At 47.8% G+C, this 20,499-nt stretch overlaps 1 protein-coding gene across 6 annotated transcripts in view; it reads left to right on the forward strand.

The window, feature by feature from the left end:
- The window catches only part of ICA1 (islet cell autoantigen 1), a 112,157-nt gene extending 93,706 nt beyond the window's left edge, over nt 1–18,451 (forward strand). For all 6 annotated transcript variants that reach the window (XM_028156483.2, XM_054726501.1, XM_028156491.2 and 3 more), the window contains exons 11-14: nt 2,166–2,228; nt 2,340–2,372; nt 11,217–11,486; nt 18,199–18,451. In XM_028156483.2, the coding sequence (XP_028012284.2) occupies nt 2,166–2,228; nt 2,340–2,372; nt 11,217–11,486; nt 18,199–18,320 (488 nt within the window). In that variant the 3' untranslated portion in view covers nt 18,321–18,451. The remainder of the gene's footprint in view (nt 1–2,165; nt 2,229–2,339; nt 2,373–11,216; nt 11,487–18,198) is intronic.
- Nucleotides 18,452–20,499: the final 2,048 nt, after the last annotated feature.

A 20,499-nucleotide genomic window follows, 5' to 3' on the forward strand; every position in this document is an offset into this window, starting at 1 on the left:
ACCAGAGCATTGGTGGATGATAGGTATCCTGTGCCCTGGGTGGCTCATCAGCTCTCCCTATTTCCTGCCATTACTGCCCGTTCATTCATTGGCTCATTTTCTCCTTAAGGAGTAGAGGGAATGGCACACTGCGGTAGAATTAAGGTGATGTAATGCTGAGACTTCCGCTGGGACTCAGAGATGCAAGGGAAAGTTTTACAGGTTATAGGAAGAGAACTGAAATTGCCCAACCCTCTGATCAGCCTGGCCCTCCCAGCGATGTATCTACATCTTCCCTTAACTGCAGCAGGTGGCCTTTTCAGCAGCTAGGAGGAGGCACAGTAGACCCTTAAAGTTCCCTCTGCTTAATCCTGTTCTCCACCCTCCATCCTACTTCTGTCTTCCTTCCTACTTTCCAACCACTCACTCTATTCTTCTCCCACTGTACTGCTTCATTTGCTTTTCTCCCAGGTGCCATTCAACAGGAAGAATCAACTCTCACTCTTTTGCCTCTAGGTTGGATACCTTCACTTACTCCCATACTTGTTCATTTGTTCAACCGAAATCTCTGAGTGCCATCTCTGTGGCAGGCACAGTCCTGGGCTCTGAGCATGCAGGGGTTCACCAGACATAGAACATTCCAGAACATGGGGCTTACAGTCAGAGGGAAGCAGGTGGTGATCTAACAATGATACATGTAATGGGGCAACTCCAGCTTTGGTGAAAACTACGAAGGCTATGGGCATATCTGATAGGGAGACGTCACCTGATCCGGGAACTAGCTAAGTCAAGTGCTGTTGTTAGACCCACCAAAGCAAAAGGAACAGCGTGGGCAAAGATTATGAACAAGGGAGGACCAGGAGAAGGTCAGAGACACAATGTTCTAGAGCATGAGGGAGGGAGCAAGTGGCAGAGAAGCAGGCAGCCTGGTCCTGTTGGCCATGTAAGCACTCTATCAATCCACACCCTCCAGCCTCAGGATCCCTTGGGTACCAACAGCATGAATCGTGCTGAGGGAATCTAGGTAATTGAATCAAAAAATTTAGTTCTGTGGGAAAATGTAAACTACAGTTTATTCTGTTTATATTCAAGTTGCATATCTACATAAATCATATATTCATGCAATTTGTGACAATATAGGAAAATCAAATTTTCTTTTCCTCCATGCAGTATGTTTACTTGCTTGTGGTATTTACATAATATTTTGAGACTATAAATATTGATCACCTTCTTTTATATTTACACAAAATGGAATCCATTCAAATGAAATGTCATCTTTTAGTCTGAGACTTGTAGAAAGTCTAAGGTTCATATGCACAAACCAAGTTTTAAGGCTGTTCTGTTGTGTTTGTCTGTATGTATATTTACACACACACACACACACACACACACACACACATGCTATTATTTAGAGTAGTTTTTGGTTCCCAGCAAAATTGGACAGAAGGTACTAAGATTTCCCACGTACCCCCTGTGTCCACATGTGCATAGCTTCCGCTATTATCAACATCTCCCACCAGAGTGGTGCATTTGTTATAACTGATGAACCAACGTTGACACAGCTTATCACCCATAGTCCATAGTTTACATTACGGTCCACTCTTGGTGTCTTATAGTCTATAGGTTTGACAAATGTATAATGGCATGTATTCACCATTACAGTATCATACAGGATAGTTTTGCTGTCCTAAAAGTCCCCTGTGACTTCACCTATTCATCTCTCCATCCCCTCAAACTCCTGGCAACCACTGGTCTTTTTACTGTGTTCCTAGTTTTGCCTTTTCCAGAATGTCGCATAGTTGGAATCATGCAATATGTAGCCTTTACAAATTGGCTTCTTTCACTGAGTGATCTGCCCATATACTGTAGTCAAGCCCAGATGGCTGAAGTTCATTAGCACCATCAAGGAATAGTCAGCCACTTAAGTTGCACATGTGTCCATGGGAGGGCAATCGTTAGATCATTTTTCGCTAAACAAAGCAAAGATTCAGGGCTGTTAACTCAGCATTCATTGAGAGCCAACAGCTCGAGTAAAACATAATCCCAGGACCCCTGCTTCTGGTGAGTGAGTTTGTGGATGCCATTTCTTCCCAAAGCTGTGTGTTGACCTTACACTGCGATCGATAGCATGTGAGCACGCCCCCCACTCCGAATCGCTGATAACCAGCTGCATGTTGTATTCACAGCTGAAGAAGGAAAAAGTGATTTCTCTGCCTTAGACAAGCGCTCTCCACATAATGCATGCTCAGGTAATGCGGATGAAAGAAAATACTCAACTGTAGTCATTTGATTCAAACTCCTTACAAAATAAAACTAACTCGTGATTTTGTTTTCTTTCCCCTCCTCCAATGGACGAATAGATGATCTAGTAAACATGACACCCGAGGAAGGTGGTAAGATTTATGCATTTCTTTTGGCTTATAATTTATTTCATTTTTTAAATAGCGGCTTCACATGCAGGGAAATGTAATGTTTATATTTTGAATAGGTGAGTGTCATTTGTCTTCATAAATGAATTTTAATATGCTCAAGCACATGTTAGTATGTGTGACTCTGTCATCCTTAATATAATTAATTTCAAGATGTCAAAGTACTAACGCTAAAAGTTAGGATGTCAAAGGTTATGTGTTGTAGTGGAGAAAACGTGACTTTCAGAATCAGAGAGGCTTGGATTTGAACACTGGTACATCATAAATGATCTGTATGGCCTTCAATCATTTGCTTCATGCTTAAACTCTTTCACCCTCAGTTCTCATTTGTAAAATGGATCCAGTAGGGAGAGTCCTGCTGGGTTATTGTCAGGACTGGAGATCATGTATTAAAGGGTCTTTCATGAGCTCGGACATAGCGACACTCTTTAAATGGTAAGCAGTTGCCACAGTAGGACTGGAAATGTTGTTCTGAAGGTGTACTGTGTTGCATCTCCATTGAACCTTTGTCAAATTCAGAGAGTTTGCTAGCTAGGTCCCACACCCAAGTTTACCAAGCCTAAAATCATTTACTGAATAACCATCCAAAAGAGAATTCAGAACAATGGATTTGTATGGGACATGCATAACCTTAAGTAATTTCGAGAAATTGAGTGTGCGCAACCTGGTCCTAACAATTGCTCTCCATCCTCTCAAGGGTTTACTTCTAATGATTGACCAGGAGTCCAGAGATTCTGAGCCATGCTCTAGAGCAGCCCTGTCCTTGCTGTGGGCACATGGTCTACCCTGGTCTTTCAGTTTTCTTACAGGACTAGAAACAAGCCAAGGTCATCCTACAGACTCCAGTTAACTGGAGCCAATGAATGTCATGACTCATTCCAAGTGTGCTTTGGATTTAATTCACAAATTGTGAGAGGAAGAAAATCTAGAAAACAGAGGGCATTGGTTAACATTTTCTTTTTTTCAGAAATGGAAAAGTGGCAGAACTCTGACATTAAGTTTCTAGGGTTTAGGAATATAAACTTGAGGGCAGAAGCCTGCTTTTCTATTTTTCCAGGCAACATACTGCGCAGTATGTTATGAATGTCCATGTTTATCTTACTAGCATCACTACTGATTGAGATCATACCAGGCTATAAAAGTAATAAGCAAGTAATTAATGCAGATGGCCATACGTGGCCCCATTTTCATGAAAATATTTCCTTCTTGGCTAAGGGTAGAATATTTTGATGATGGAGTAAAGGTTTTTTAATAAATTATTTTTTGGAGGGGGAATATTTCAGTCTTACAAAGGTGAGATAAAGGCTATAGCAAGCACTAGGTTCCCCTCACCTAGTTTTAACAAATCTTAATATTTAGTAAGTATATTTATAATCATACACATGCTTTAACCTATTTTGATAGGAAGATTGTTATTTCTCCTATTCCCAACCTCTTGTGTACATAATTTGGTCTTTGATCTTATTACCTCCTATTTAATTTCATTATTTAAAAAAAAAGACTATTTTTGAATAAGTGGTGTATTCACATTGGTACAAAAATTGATAATAAAATGTACAAGTAAAAACCTCTCACTCCCATTCCTATTCCTTACTCTCCCAGTGTACCTTCCAGCATGTTTTACATAGACACAAGCAAATATGAGTCTATATTCTCATGCTTCTCCCTTCTTACAAAAAAAGGGAGTTTTGGATTAGACTTTTTTACTTAGTAATGGTAGACCCTCACCCAGTCACCTAGCATTTCTTTACAGAATTAAATCAGAAATGCTGCTGCCTGCAACACATGCTGACTTTCATAAGCTTCCTCCAAAGCGTGTGCCAGGATACATTGAAATAAGGATATCTTTCTCCTTTATTAAAACAACTGTGATCTCATTGGTTTATAGTTACAATCTTGGTTTCAAAGAATAGCAGCTCATATCCTTTTTTTGTTTTGTTTTGTTTTTTTGGTGTTTTTTTTTTGCACTCAGTTTAACTGTAAAGATAGAGAGATAAAAGTACTCTATCCCCAAATGTGTTGTGTGTTTTTTCAGGCAGAAAAAAAAAATTGATTTACAAATTTTCTCTCTTTAATAAAACGTCACATGAATTCTCCTTCCCCTTTATCTCTGCCAACCCACAAAGCCCTTCTTTAGTCACAAGCCATGCTTTTCTATCTACCTCTTCTGCCTTGGCAGTCCCTAGGGGAGCATCAGCTCAAACATGAGCATGGCCACGAGTACACAAATATTCTCTCAGTGCACAGAGAACTTGGGATGGCTGAAGGAAGGAACACTCAGTTAATTACTTGACTTCCAAATGTATGCCCTTCGGAAAATTGCCAGAAGGCCCGGATCCTGAATTAAAATACTGATTATAATATGCAGGACATTAAACCACCAAGAAATTAAAAGAGCTTAATCCAGGGATGGCTGACTTTAGAGGACTCGGGGGCTGTAAGCTCTGGCGCCCTCCTTGCCTGGGGGCCGGTTCCCTCTCAGGGTAATTCTGAGACCAGTTGTGGCCAAGCTGTGGAATAATGTCATCAAAAAGCAGACTGCTCCTGACAACAGCAAGGAGACAATTCTCCCGGAGCCATTGCTCGGGAAATCACGCTGATTCAGCTTCAGAGAGAAATGTGTTTTCTTCTACCAAATAGGTAGTGTTATGGAACATGAATCTTTGGCCAGTTTAAAAAAGGTTTTAAGCTGAAAACAGAAACTGAACGACATTCTGAGATGCTTGAAAGGGGCTGTGACTTCACCTTGTGACCACATGTGACAACCCCAACCTCAGTGCACACGTTGAAACGTGTAGAAGTCTTTGTGTTCCTCTAAGGTGGGCCAAGGAAGAGAACCGTCAGGTAACTGAACAGAAAGGAGTGGCTGAAGCAAGAGAGTGAGCTGAATTCAGCTCACCTAAATCTCATCACTCAGCCTCACCCAAAAGATCCCTCTGCAGACAGGACTCACTGAACCGATGTTTAACAAGGTTAATTGTCCATGCTACAATTTAAATGTTTGTCTTCTGCGACTTCCTTGGTTACTACTTCCAGACGTAACGACTCTAAATTCTGGCCAAACTTCAGAACGACGGAGAAGTTCATTCAGTAGCTCCCATAGGCATGGGTGAGACCCTTTCGTCCACAGCAATAAGGCATGTTTCTAGCTCTGGGCCCAGGTCCTCCTGAGTCATTCAAACCTTCCCCCGAAGTTCTCCATAAATAACTGACCAGGAATCCGATTGCTTCCTCACACGCAATGTGGCTGATACTGAGCTCGTTATCTTTCCTCATAAATCCCTTCTCCCTACCTCCCTCAGCGTCCTTGGATGAACTGCTATAAAATCAGGGTGCGCTGTTAAAACCAGTACTGTTCTTACTTGCTTGCGTGTAGTCAGTAGAATGCTGTGGATATTTACCCATCCCGGTGTTGAGTTTGTCAGTAAGATTGCTTGCTTGTTAAGATCTAATCCTAACTGGAGGAGCAGGCTGGGATCCTCCAAAAATCCTTTCTGAGTGCCTGCTCAGGTCTAGCCCTCTGGGGTTGTGTTTTCTTATTGTTTTATTTGTTTGTTTGTTTTGGGGGGAGTGCTTTTTGTTTGTTTGTTGTATGTCTATGTTTCCAAGATAGTGGTTTTATACCCAAATGTTCTTATCATCTATGACTTTTTCACCAGAAGGGAGTTTTTACAAGTATTCTTGAATTCCATACAAGTACAATTTGGGACCAGAGCTTTTTATGATGAAGAATATTTTTCTTGTTAGACATTTTTGGGAGGTAATTTCCTACCCATCTTTCCCCCTGTACTCTCACTAGGGTGGTGTGAGGATGGTGTTGGGGGGTTCACGTGTGTGTTGCAAGCGTGCAGCCTTTGCAGTTAGTCATAGCGCTGAGAGTGGGGACCAGGGAGAAAACCAGAGAGCAGTCTTCCTGTTTCACACACAGATGAAGGTAACTTGGGTGACATTTATCTGTTTTCCTGTGCTCTCATTTTCGGTCTGTGTAGTTGTTTCCATCTTCTGTGTTTCTAATTTATGCTGAGGTCATGAAACTCAGTATGATTTCAAAAATATTCCCTGAGGGGGCTGCCACCACTTTCCCACATTAGCTCTCTGTCGCCCACACTCTGTCTGAACTTGAGAGAGCTTCCTCTGTATGTCAGTTTTCAGTCTTTGAAAAACTCCTTGGGCCAGAATCAGTCAGAGCTCACTGGTTCAGGATCAGTTTTCCGAAGGAATGTTTTCCCAGGGGCGTAGGGCTTTTATTTTTGAACGCTTGGGCAGCGCGGGCCGAACATGCTGACCGGTTCTGCCATCCTGGCCATTTTGCCACGGCGCCTGCAACCAAGAGCTTTGTGGGGCGGCCAGTGGAATCATCTGACCTTAGAAACCCTTAAAACAACCAAAGCTTAGGTGCTAGTTTATATATGAGATCCTCCACAGGCTCCGAAGTGAAAGCTGTGCTGAGAAAACATGGGTCTCCAGCCAGATAATGTGTCCATAATAGATTACATGGCCTTGGGCATGTGTCTCTCTTTCCTTCTCTGTACAGTGAGTTAGAGGAGACGATCTCTACGATCCCTTCAGTTGAATGTGATTCTTCTCTTGGGCATCTCATTGGGAGAAAACAACAGGTTTCCAGGCAGAAAAGCAGGAAGGCACAGTTGAGAAATGGCAAGCAGAGGAGTTTTGTAAAATCATAGGCTTCCCAGAAGGCAGTGTTGCTGAAAGGGCTGTGTTAGAGCTTGACCGTAGAGGTTCTGAAACCACTATAAGGAGTGATCCTTTACTCGTGAAGGTGGTTTTTTCAAAAATATATCTTTATTGATTTCAGAGAGGAAGGGAGAGGGAGAGAGATAGAAACATCAATGATGAGAGAGAATCATTGATTGGCTGCCCCCTGCACATCCCACACCAAAGATTGAGCCCACAACCCGGGGATATGGCCTGACCGGGAATCGAACCATGACCTCCTGGTTCATAGGTCACCACTCAACCACTGAGCCATGCCGGCCAGGCACCATTGAAGGTTTTGAGTAAGGGAGTAATAATCTCACAACTGAATTGAGTAAAGGTGTAAAGGGAGGGTGCCTTTTCTGGAGAGTGCCAGCAAGCTGGCCAATGGGCAAACCCTGAAGGGTCCCCACGTCAGGAGTGTGTCATCAGAGTTCCAAAAACACTTGGAATTGCACTTGGAGATTTGAGAATCTTCCCAGATGAGATTGGAACCATGATAATAAGTGAGATCTTCTGTAGAGAACTAGGGAAGGAAGATGATGGCTTGGAGTAGCATCTGGGGGGTTGACACCTGAGAGCTCAACCACCTCTGTTTATCCTTTAAGACAAGAGCAGGATAGGATGGCATAGCTCGGGAGCAGTCTTTCTCATCTACTGGTAGCAGCTGTGACTTGGGTTGTGTAGCTCTTACCAGGGCTTCTTTCAAAGACCTTGTCATATCTCTGTGTTTTTCCCTGTGTTCTCACAATTGAGTTGAATTACTTCCGAGGAAAAGGGGATCGTGATTCTTAAGAGACAGCTGACTAGTGTTATTTTTCAAGTCTCGACTTGTCTGGTTACAGACCCAGACCTGTCCTTTTCTGCTTGTAATTAAGTTTTTCTTACAAGTATGCATAGTAATCTCAAGCATCTTAATTATCAGGGCAATAATTGGGAGGTTTCCTTATTTTCTGGTTCAAGTCAGTGCCAGTTTCATTGCTCTGAGTTAAGTAATAAGTTCTCTTAAAAGAGAAAATGTCCTGCTTCGGCTGTTAAAGAACCAGGACACCAAGTCATAGGCCAAATTCCATGGTAGACCTCAGACTTTGTTTTGAAATAGCTCTAGACAATATCATCCTCACCACGGGTCTTTTTCTCAATTCTGTCACTGAGTGTGCGTTAGATTGGATACAATAGTAGTCAGGAATCTTTTGGTTGGAAGTAATAGTACCCTTTTCTAAGGAGTTTAGCTTTAAAATTAAAAAGGAAAGAAAAGGAATGAATGTATTGGGTATTGGGGACATGCAGTGGTGTGTTGGCTTCAAGCCAGGCTGGATCCAGGGGCTTAGACAGTGTTGTCAGCATTCTCTCTCCAACTTCCGACGCTATTTCTCTCTGTGCTTGGCTCCATCATAGCCGGGGCCTCTACACTGCATCTTTAGAACTTGGAATCCTAAAGACAGAGAGAACCTCTTCCCTCCTCCTTCCATATACCAACCCAGGGAAGCCCCTGGCATGTGCCCACCCCTGAGCCGGTCACTAGGCCTGCAAAATGCGGGACTCTGGCCAGCCTATGTCACACGCCCACCTGGATGAGGTGAGATGACGCATCTTACATGATGTCTCACTAGGATCACATTGGAGAAGGGGTTTCCCCAAAGGGGAAAACAAGAAAAGGAGGAAAGGAATGCTGAGTTAGCCAAACTCAAGAAGTCCATTCTACATACCATCCATCACACAAACCCTAAACAGTAAACACAAAGATAGAGCTTTCCCGGTCTGTGGTTATTTCTGGAAGGCTCAAAGTTTACTATTATTTGTTGTCGCTGATGTTCATTGTGATCTGCCCTGGATTGACATCTAGATGCAAGCAGGAACGCCTCCCCCAGGGTGTGACTAAGCGGAGGCTGTAAAGTGACTTCAGGAGGAACACCCATCATTCCCAACGTTCATGTAAAGTCATATGTCCCTCTAGGCACACAAGGATTTGAAGGAGTTCCATTGACACGGGTTTGGTTTAGCAATCATCTGGTTTCAGTTGGGCCAGAAAGAAAACCATGCGAAAAAGTTTGGACATTTCAGCCCCAACTGAAAGTAGGAAGTACAGATATTTGTGAAGTTATATGTAAAAGGAGAGAGGCTGAGAGAGCGGGGGAAGGCAGATGCGTAGATGCTGTTGACAGACACACCCTGTCTCCCACGTTCCTTCCTTTCCTTTCCTCATAGAGATGGGCTGTCTCACCTCACCTGCCCTGCCTTTCCCAACCAAACACGGGCTCAGTTTCCTTCATCATCCGGTTACATTTCCCCATCTTCCCACCACCACACCTACAGGCTACATCTCGATGCAGATTTCTGTGATAACGCAAACAATAAGAAGGCTTAAATTAGACAGATGTCCAACTAAAGTGATGTTTTGCTGCTATTTATAAACCACAGTGATAAGAGAATGACTGGACTCCTCCCCTCCCTGATTTACAGCCAGTCTGCTCAGCACATCAAAAATCCCCTCAATCTGTAGATCTTTATAGAAACTGTGGTTGAAAATAATCCAGAGCCAACAGAGATAAGCTTTATTTAAAAACAAAACAAAACAAAACAAAAAAACCTTCACGTAGTAATTATCTCATGTATTTGTGGAAAACCTACTAAACTCACTTAATATGACATATCAGAATTGCAGTGTAGCTCAGAGAAACTATAAATTGTGATTGTTCCTTCACTTCCTGACTCTCTTCAGTTCCCAGGTGGCAATTAAGGACCACACAAAGCCGCAGTTGATAAAACCATCAGCCCTTGGTTTTCAAAAATATGTAGAAAACTCAATGAAAGAACTTGTTGCAGCATTTCTGATAGTAATGCCCCATTTGTTCGCTATTTGGTGTTTTGTCAATATTCATACTAGTATTGTAAGAATGGCTCTCTTAAAGTCCTCCTTCGGCCCGGGCAGTGAAGTTTAAGGTATATTTCTTTTTGGTCTTCATGACCATACTCCGAAGCAGGCATTATTAGTATTGTAATTGTATAGATGAAAAAAATAGAGGCCCAGGGGTTTTATAAGGGTCTTGCTGCAGTCACACAGCAGGCAAAAGGTGGTCCAGGTTCCCCTCCGATCCCATGCTCATTCCAACCCTCCAGGGCTATGTCTCTGGAGGGTTGGAATGAGCTCATCTAAGAGCTCATCCTCTAGGTCAGGGATGGGGAACCTTGTTTCTGCCAAGGGCCGGTTGGATATTTAAAACATCATGTGCTTAATAGGATTCACTTGTAAATTATGTTGGTATGAAAAAAGTTCCTAGATTTATTGAATTTTGAGTCCTGCCTGCAGTTGCCTTGGCAGGACCAGACCAAATGATTTTGTGGGCCTTATATGGCCCGTGGGCTGGATGTCCCCACCCCTGCTTTAGGTGGTTGCATGGTTTGTCCTGTTTTCCTGTGAACCTTTCACAGACCCCCTCAGGCAAGCCAGAGCCACCTTTTCTTTGCTTTATGGATGCAGTTGGGTTGCAGCAAAGGAGAGAGGAAGCGAGGATGCCTTTCCTGGTCATCCTTGGACTTTCCATGGCTCCCCGGGCCAGACAGGTGTGGGTAGGGTCCTCTCCCACCCTGATGGAGTCGGGAGGGTCCTCTCCCATCCTGATGGAGTGGGGAGGGTCCTCTCCCATCCTGATGGAGGGCAGGCTGCCACATGTCATGCAGGCTGTAGATTTAGGCTTGTGGGGGAAGATTCAGGAAGCTGTATAAACAAGGAATAAATGTACAACATGCCTCCAATCCTGGCTTTGTTTCATATCTGAGAAATGTTTTGGTGGTAGATTTGCTTTTTATATGAAGGTAAAACTAAAACCTTAGGATTTTTGTGGAAACGATTTCAACGCAATTCTAATGATGCTCAAAAATTAGACTTGCTTTGAAGGTAAGGGGATGAGGGAGAAAGTTAATTCTGAAATGCCTTAAGAGAAGCTATAATGGGGTTGATTTACATTTTGATTAACGTTTTCTAACTCTAGCCATTGCCCAATCTGTCCCATCCCAGCCCCCACTGCATTTACTCCCCCAAGGGCTTGGTCCTCCATGGTGGTGAGCTTTGTGCTCTGTTTCTTCGATTAGCTTGCCTGGGCCCGATGGCTGGGAATCTGGAACCTGAAGGTGCTGACAAAGATGACATGCTGCTGCTGAGTGAGATCTTCAACGCGTCCTCCCTGGATGAGGGCGAATTCAGCAAGGAGTGGGCTGCTGTGTTTGGAGACGGTCAGCTGAAGGACCCAGCGCCCACCATGACCCCAGGAGAGCCAGACCTCAAGCCCCAGACAGGCTCAGGATTCCTTCCTTCACAGCTTTTAGACCAAAATATGAAAGACTTAAAGGCCTCGCTGCAAGGTACGTACTACAGGGGTTGAAATGTGGGGTTTTTTGTTTGTTTATTCTTTGTTGTTGTTTTTTTTTGTTAATCCTCACCCGAGGCTATTTTTTTCATTGATTTTTAAAGAGATTGGAAGAGAGGGGGAGAGACAGAGAGAGAAACATCTTGTGAGAGATACATCAATTGGTACCAAGGCCAGGGATCAAGGCTTCAACCCAAGACCCTTCGGCCAAGAGCCTATGCTTATCCACTGAACCAAACCAGCTAGGGCAGTTTGTTCATTCTTTGTTTTGTTTTGTTTTGTTTTTAGTCCAAAGGCCTATTTCTTGCTTCATCTTTATTTTTTCTGAGTTTTCTGATTTTTGTTTCCTATCTAGTGTCTTTTTGGTTTGTTTCTTAATTTTTGTCATTTTCTCTTATCTCCAAGGACTTTTCAGCTGAAATCTTAGAATCACATTCAGCCATAAGATATGTTGCAGGGTTTAAAATCTATTCCTTCTCACAATTTTCTCCGTGTTAATATTTTCTATTCATACAGGGTGAGCAGAGTGGTTCTCAATCTCATTGCCTGTTTGGTTTTAGACACATTCATGGCGTACTTGAGAGATCAGATTGCCTTCACAGCCATGGCCCCGTGGGCTTGGCCATCCCTGCCCAGCCGTCACTCTCCAGAGTGCCCTTGTGTACTCTCACGAGACAAAGTCCTCCACGTCCCCAACTGAGTGCCAGCTGACACAACACTGGGCTTCTTCACTCTTCACACTAGGTTTTATCTTGCTCTTGCTCTCTCCCCATCGTGGCCCACCGCTACCCTGAGTGTGCTCTCAGCTCAGCAGTTTCACTCCTGCCTGAAGCAATAGCCCAACAGTCCCATGTATCCCTGGTGACAGCAGGAGTCGTTTCCGCGCTCATCAGAGGGGTCAGAAGCATTGGTGAAGGGTCAGGGCACACCGGGGTGCGCCAGCAGCCCGCACGCTGGTTGACAACTGCTGGCCTGGAAGCCACATTGATTTGATGAGGCAAAAACTAAGACACAGGTTGAAATTTCAATTTTTAAGTTTGAGCTTCTAGTCAAACAGACCTTAGGTAGGGAACCATTTTCTAGTATTTCAATATGGGTTCCTCCTTTCGTACTGCTTTAATTATAAGACCGTATGAAGAAATTCTCAAATTGTTTTGGATTTTCCGTGAATTTAAGCTAGCTCCTTAATAAACAACTTGTTTATCTGGCACTTAAAGCTGAGAACAAACGGCAGAGCTGGGATGATTAAGTAATTATGGGCTATTAAAGAAACCTCAGGTTGTTGGAGATGAGATCACGGACACAACAAGAGTTGGTGGGCAAGACAAAAAAGTCCTCCTTCTCTATGAAACCCATCCTCCCTTTTATCTTCCTTTGTGAGTCCTGTTTGGTAGCCATCTCAGTTCTTTTCAGAAATGGAGTTAGAGATAGGAAGGAGACATGAAATCCAAAAATATGTTCCCGCCCTGGGTTTCACCTCTGGTTTCACCGCCTCCTGCACGGAGCTCCAGATAAGCAAGGCCAGCCATGGCTGAGCCTCACCCCACCCACCTGTGTGGAGGTCTGACAAGCTGTGGGGGAGTCGGAAGGCCAAGCCAGCACCCACAACTCCGATCTCTCATCCAGCCATGCTGCAGGATGAACCCCACTCAAGCCCCCCTTTGGAGGCACCGGGGCCCCTGCTGCCATCTGAGACCGTGGTGATGGTGGTACCCCCACTTGGCCAGGGTGGCTGTGTCATGAGCTTGTGCGTGCCCCACTCTGACACCTACACGTCAGACTCCACGCCCTCTTCCTGAGAAGGCAGAGTGAGGCCTCAGCCCAGCGCCCACAGAGGGGCCCCGGCACTGGGCCCTAGAGCAGTGCCAAGAACAGAGGCCCAGGCTTTGCACGTCAGCCTGCCCCAAGTCCAAGGGAAAGGCACAGAACCACACTAGGGTCTAAGGACAGAGGTGTTCTGACCACAAGAGAGAAAAGTGAGCTCTCCCATGGAAAGGGAAAGAGGTCTTACAGGGCGGCCACTTATTTCTCAGCCAAAGAAAGTCTCCCTTGGGGCCACCGCCCTACTAGCACTCTGGAAAGTTTCTCATTCATTCAGCAAATGAATGTACAGGGTCCTTCTGAGTGCCGGGCACTGGGGATTTGTCTGAGAACTCAAAAGACAAGCTTTCTGCCTCCCTGGAATTCACCTTCTAATGGAGAGAAAACGATGAACAGAATAAAGAAGCAAATAACACTGTAGGTTGGAAACTGATCAATGTTATGGAGAAAAGAAAAAGCATGGTTTTGGTAGTCCTGAAAAACAAGAAAAAGAGGCAGGGGATAGGGAGTCTTGCGGGGCTGCAGGGCAGGCTGCAGAATTAAAGGATTCTTATTGAGAAGATGAGACCCGAGCCAAGACTTGCAGAAGGTGAGAGAATGAGGCATGCAGAGATCTGGGCAGAGGGACTCCCCGTGCCCCGATGCAAAGGCAAAGATGAGCGCACTCCTCGCCAGTGGCCATCAGCCCGCCCGGGTGTTTGCCACCCCCCTTCCCCCCCCCCCCCCCCAACCCCGCTGGTGCAGTTCCATTCATGGTAGAGAGCTACCCTGCAGGGCGTTATTTTGGCTTCCTCTGCTCTAGCTGGCCGGCGATCTTCCTGGCTGATTTATATTTTCCCTTATGTAAGTAGAGGAGGCAGGATTGCTCCAATAAAATTTTATGTGTTTCCTGCAAATGGGTAGCACAGTTGACATATCAAAGGGATGGAGAGCTCTAGGATAGTCATTTGTTCACAGAGCTCTCGGCACTGCGGCCCCCACCCTCACCACCCTCTACTGACAGTTCCTCTGAGATGGGAGTCTTTCTAGCCACACCTTCGTGTTAAAAAAAAAAACGCCTCAGCCAACTAACACCCGTGTAGAGAACAGTTGACAGCAATTAGAGGAATATTAGCAACACGGAGTTATCTTTCAATAGAAATCTTCCTGACAGAGGCTGAGAGGGTCGGGACCTGGCATGGCATTCCGTCCATCATTACCCTCACCACACCCTCCCCTAAACAGTTCCCTGAGAGATACGCGTGAGGGGGAAATTGCAGCTGAGCTTTGTATTTGCCTTTAAAATTTTAAAACAATCTATAACAGGTGCCACAGCCACACCACTGTCTCCCTCCGTGCACATGGAGTGCGACTGCTGGCCTGATGCTTCCTAGCAGCTCTGAGCAGAGACTGTGATGGCAAGCTGACTGATGTCCTGCTTCAGCCCCGGGACAAGGGAATTCTGACGCCCCGTGTCCTTGTGACAATTCTGAGATAGGCTGTCTCCATGCTCTTAGTCCCCAAAGAGGGGGTGTCTTCAGGCTCTTCCTCCTTCATGCCCTCTGCTGCAGAGAAGCCCCCAACTCCATAGATCCTAGCTGTGGCCTGTGTGGGTCATGAGGTGGACCACATTCACAAACCCAGCGTTTTACGAAGGAGTCCAGGTAGGAGACATTTGTGGTCTTTTATTGAAGGAAGCCGCCATCCCAGTCCGTTAGGCGATAGGCGTGAAACTCGGAGCTGTCTTTGTGGTACTTTTAAAATATGGCTTGATACACAGACATTTTATTAGGTCCATACGCTGGACGTTCAGGGAACATGCCCGTTCTATAAAGAAACGGGAGCTCCGTCTTGACCTGCCTCCTTTAGGAATGTGGTCCACTGAATACTCTGGAAACTACGATGCTTGGAACCTGCCTCTTCCTGCCAGTGATCTCTGCAGTCATTTTAAACCTTGAGCGCTGGGCGTGACTTTGAAACGGGAAGAGCGAGGGAAGAGCGATCTCGGTGCGGTGTGTTCCCGCTGGAGCGCGCAGCACGCGGACTCCAGCGGGGCTGCCCGCCCTGCCTCACCCCTGGCTTTCCCCCCAGTCAGTCGGGTTCTCTCCGGAAGGGTCGGCCTCCTGAACCCTGATTGCTTGAAGGATCGAAGAGCTTAAAGCTTCGAGGCCTGGGGAGAAGGTGGGGCCCTGAAGCGGACCCCTCTATTTCCCAGGAGGGCCTGTCTCCTTGTCCTAGCTCTGCTTCTGACGGAGATGGGGACCCTGGCAGCCTCCTTGGAGACCCTCTGTGGCCGCGCTTCCCAAACGTACACGTGCTTCACGGTCACAGTCACAGTCACAGTCACGGAGGGCTCGTTAGAATCAAGTCCTGGGCCCCACCCCCGGGATTCCCATCCAGGAGGTCAGGTGGGCACCGGAAACGTGCATTTCTAGCCAGCTCCCAGGTGCTGCAGGCTGCTGGTGTGGGCGCCACGGGGGAGAACCTGCTCCCAGCGTCCAGGCCCGGCCCAGGGGTGGTGGGGAGGGTCCAGGCTCTGCTGAGCACAGATGGGCCTTGGTGTTCAGGAGAAAAGCAGAGGGAAGGGGTAACATTTACCCAGTTAGCTTCCACCTCGTTCGGCTTTGTCTGGCACTCAGTGGAACCGCGGTTTTAACTTTCCCCATTTCCACTGTTTGGTGTGATCTGGGTTCAGAAGCAAAATGCTCGAGGGCCAAGTTTCCAGGAATCAGAGAGGTTATGTTACTCCTGGATGACGCCAAATAGTGTTCATTTTTTAAAAACCGATTTATTGAACTATAATTTACATACTGTAAAACTCACCCGCGGTACAGGGATGGTTCGTGGGATTCTGGTAAATTTATATTATTATGCAACCGTCACCAGAGTCCAGAAAATTCCCTCAAGCTTTTGATGTAATATCTGAAATCATGCATGATCCCAGATAGTACATTCTCCCCTCTTTTTCCTGGCTGACTGTCCTCATTCATAATTCCCTTTGTCAGATCTCCCGAGGAGGAACCAAACGTGTGTCTCCGTGTGACTGGCTGCTCCCCCAAGATTGGGTGAAAGCAGCAAGATAGGAAAGGCCACCGAGGGTTGCTGTCTTTAGCTGAAAAGACCGTTGCCTCCACCAGACAAGGCGTTGGCTGAGTGCTCCTCAGGAGGAGCCGGGTTTCTTAGTTGTCAGAAGAGGGCCTTTCAGGCTCCTGCGCTCTGTTCTCCTCTGAGACAGGCCCCGAGAACATCTGCTCCACTGGGGATCCCGTCCGCATTTGCAGCTCTCCCTCCCTCTGGTCATCACCCCCTCTCCCTGGGTTGACCACAGGACGTTAAAGGGAGTGTCCGCTATCATCAAAAAGCATTCCCGTGATGTTCTTGTAGGTGGGTGCAAAGAGTTGCACCTGGTTTTCCCTCCCACCGTGGAGGCCTGGGGAATGTGAGGGCCGCCTCAGAGTACAGGCACCTGGCGCCTCGCGCAGGGCCATGCCCACTCTCTCGGGGCCTCCGGAGGCCTTTGCAGAGGTTAGGAGGAAGGGGAAGTGAGTCTGAAGGGTATTTTCACTGGGGCTCTCTTTAAGATATCTTGATATTCTCTATCAAGCATCGACTGATCCGCCGAGATCAGTCTTGCTCCAGACAGTTTCCTGGTGTGACCTCCTACATAACAAAAGAAAGTTACTTCCTTTTTTTTTTTTTTAGTTGTTCCCCACCCCCAACCAGACAATCTTGAGATGTCTCAAGTCTCAGTTTATCATATCAAAATAAACCAAGTGTCTTGAGGGCTAACTGCCCATGGGATTCAGTTAATGTCACACAGTGATGCTTGCGTGTTACCAACTAGCCTTGCTGACAGCGGTTTTATCTCTGTAGTAGATACATCGATTATCTCCTGCTTATGGTGGTCTAATCCCACCAGTTCCCCGCCCCCCCACCCCCATCGCTCTAATATAACCACTTTTAGCAACTTGCCCTACCCACAGTCTTTGAGGCTCCTTTTAGCCAGATGGCAAGCATATTCCTAGCTGCGCTTAGCTAGAAGGATCACCTGTCAAAGAGACATTTTCTTTGTGCTTTTGATACTCCCACCTGTTGGAGAAGGGAAAAAAGCATGGGTCATCCACGCCAGCGAACTTCCATTCTCATGTGGGATGGTTTAGATAAAGCAGAGCCCCCAACTTCTTTAGAAATCACTTGCATCAGTCCCTCTTTTGAAAATGGTCTCCTCATCTGGGAAATAATTTGGCTCTGTAATTGTGGTCTTCAGGAAGCGGGGGGCAGATGGTTTGGGAAGAGAGCAGCTGAGGAGAATGCTCCGGTGAGGCCGAAGGGGGGTGGGGACGGTTCAGAGCCCAGAGGGAGACGGGGAGGCGTGTGGAAGGCCTCCGCCCCTGCCTGATGGGAGGGGATTGAAGAAGGCAGTGACCCTGAGCGTCCAGGCCTGGACTCCAACCCCCTTCTGGGCCTGGGGCTTTGAAGTCCGAAGAGTGGCCACTGTTATTTCTCTTGACCCAGCGAGTTGGGAATGACTCCTCGGGGGGACCCAGGAAGGCACCTCGCTTCCTCAGCCAGGCAGTCCGATTTCGGCAATAGCTGCTATCTCCTGCTGGTGGTGAAGTGGCCGGGTCTGAGGTTTTAGACAACTCTGTGGGCTGTGGACAGCCGCTGGGGTGGGGTTCAACTGAGAGCTCGGTCTTTTCTGAGCGTCAGGCCATGGTGGAGAAATGTGACTCAGCCCACGAGCAGAGGGGCCTGGAATTCCCTCCTGGGTTTTAGCGGTGCAGCGCAGTGGGCTTTGTCTGGCTGAGCAGCCGCCCTTTTCACGGGGAGCCTGGGCCCCCGCAGGCAGCGTGGGGGAGGTGGGCGTTTGGAAGGTGGTGTGCTGACCTCTCCTCGTCTCTCTCCAGAGCCCGCCAAGGCTGCCTCGGACCTGACTGCCTGGTTCAGCCTCTTTGCTGACCTCGACCCCTTATCAAATCCTGACGCCGTGGGAAAAACCGATAAAGAACATGAATTGCTCAATGCATGAGTCTGCGGCCTCGGGCAGGGAGCCCACGTGCGCTCCTCAGCAGCACCCCGGGAGGCGCGCAGGCGGATCACGTGATCAGTATGCTGTTTTACTATTTCCGTGCCATTTTAATAAAGCGAAAGGGTCCAAGGCCCAGTTTCTATTGGTATGATTATTTACTCTTATTTGGTCTAACGGGATGTAGTGTATTCTCTGTGTGGACCTCAGCATACAGGGTTGTCTAGGAGGGGTTCCCGGGCTGGCCGCTCTCCTGCCAAAACCTGCCTGGTGGCTGCTGATGGGTCACTGGGCTATGGTGAGGTCCAAGTTCAAACCGTAAACCTACTCTGTGTCAGGTTTATACAATGTGTCTGCAGACTCGGAGGCAGCAGGAGGCCAGCGAAGCCTCAGTGCCGCCTGCTGCACCCCTGCCTGTCCCCCGTGGAGGGGGGCTGCAGGGAGACACCTCCACCTGCCCAGCTACCCCCTCCCCCCCACCACAGCAGCTCGGGGCGCAGCTCCGGCACCCAGACACCGTCCTGGCCCCTCCCCATGGCTGTGCGGGTCCTTGGGCAGAGGATGGGCTGCATGACCCACCCCAGGAAAGCAGACCTGTCTGCCAGGCCAGTGTCTCCTCCTGTCCTTCCGCGGCCCCAACGCAAAAGCATGTATCTCTGCAGTCCCTGTGACATGAACTGTTATTTTTTAATTAAATGGAAAAGATATTTGACATGCGAAGTCAAGTTAATAAATGAATCTGTGGCGGGGACACAATGGGGAGGTGCGTGGGGGGAGGGACAGGCGAGGGAGGGAGGGAGGAGGAGGAGGGGTCACACTTTCGGGGAGCTGCTAATCCGACCCTGCGTCCCCCAGGCCCAGCAGCCCGGAGGACCTGCACTTCTGTTGGCTCAGGCAGGAGTGGGAGTGACAGTTTGCAGATGGGGACATACGCGGAGTAGACACCCCACAGTGATGGAGCCCCCAGAGCCGGTGCCCTGCCCCTCCCGTGTCCCTGGTGGCATGCTAAGGGAGAGGCCACCCATCCACAGAGGCCTGTATACAGCCCTTTCAATGGGCAGTGGCCCTGCGTGGGGGTAGAATTGATGATTAGCCAGGAAATGGTTCTAAGTGCTCAGCTGGGCCGGGGGGCAGGGGGAGGGGGGCTTCTGCTCTCATTGTGGCCTTAGTCCCCAGCTCTGCAAGGGTCTCCCCCAAACCCACAGGCATGCTGGGCTCCCCACTGCCTGTGTGTGCCCTCATGGAAGGGCCCAGCCACTGTCGGGGGGGTGGCAGTCTGGGGGAAGGCAGACAGGGACAGCGGAAAGCAGTTTCCTTTTCTGCACGGAAAGAAGCCAGTGGGGCGGGGGGGATGGGACTGTGCGTTATGTGGCTTGTGCATCTGCTCACTTCCTGCCAGCACTGGCTGTCCCGGGAATCTCATTCATTAGAACCTCACTTAACAGTTCCTAGCAGGGCACTCTCAGTCTTTAAGGAGATCAGGATACAGCCCCAGGGCCCCACCTGGCCACCCTCCCTCACACACATGGGAGAGCTTGCTGTACCCTCAAACCACCCTGGTCTCTGGGCCTGTGCATTTGCAGCCCCCTCCACCCACGATGGCCCTCTCCTTACCCTCAGCCACCCTCACAGCCCTGCCCACCCCAGGACCCCACCTCCTGCACAGGGACTTCTGCAAGCGTAGCGTGGTTTCCTTTTGAGGAACCACCCTCTCTCTCCCTGACAGTCCCCTCCTGCCCTGCTCCTGGCTCCTGACTCAGCGCAGGCATGACCCTGCATCTGCCTCCCCCACCCCCACTCGGTGCTGCAACCCCCCCACCCCCGCCGGAGAACAGGGCCCCTGTCTGCCCTGTCCTCTGTCTCCCAGTCCCCAGCACCCTGGAGTCACCTTGTAGCCCCGGATTAATGATTGCTCAAGGGCACTGCCCCATGTGGAATGTGCATTAAGTTCTATCCTGGGTCACAATTGTTTGCAGCCACAGAGAGGAGATGGGTCAGGAGGGGCTGACTCCAGGCTGCAGGCCCAGGGAGCTCGGTGGGAGGGGGCGGGTAAAGGCTGTGGGGTTCTCCCATGTTGAATGGATCACTTTAAACACTAACAGGCTGCATGCTAACATTGATCTGTGAGTGACGGGGAGAGGAGAATGGTGGTGGTTGGAGAGGCTTTGCAACAAGTGAAAAG

This window comes from Eptesicus fuscus, chromosome 14 (genome assembly GCF_027574615.1).
Source record: "Eptesicus fuscus isolate TK198812 chromosome 14, DD_ASM_mEF_20220401, whole genome shotgun sequence".
NCBI lineage: Eukaryota > Metazoa > Chordata > Mammalia > Chiroptera > Vespertilionidae > Eptesicus > Eptesicus fuscus.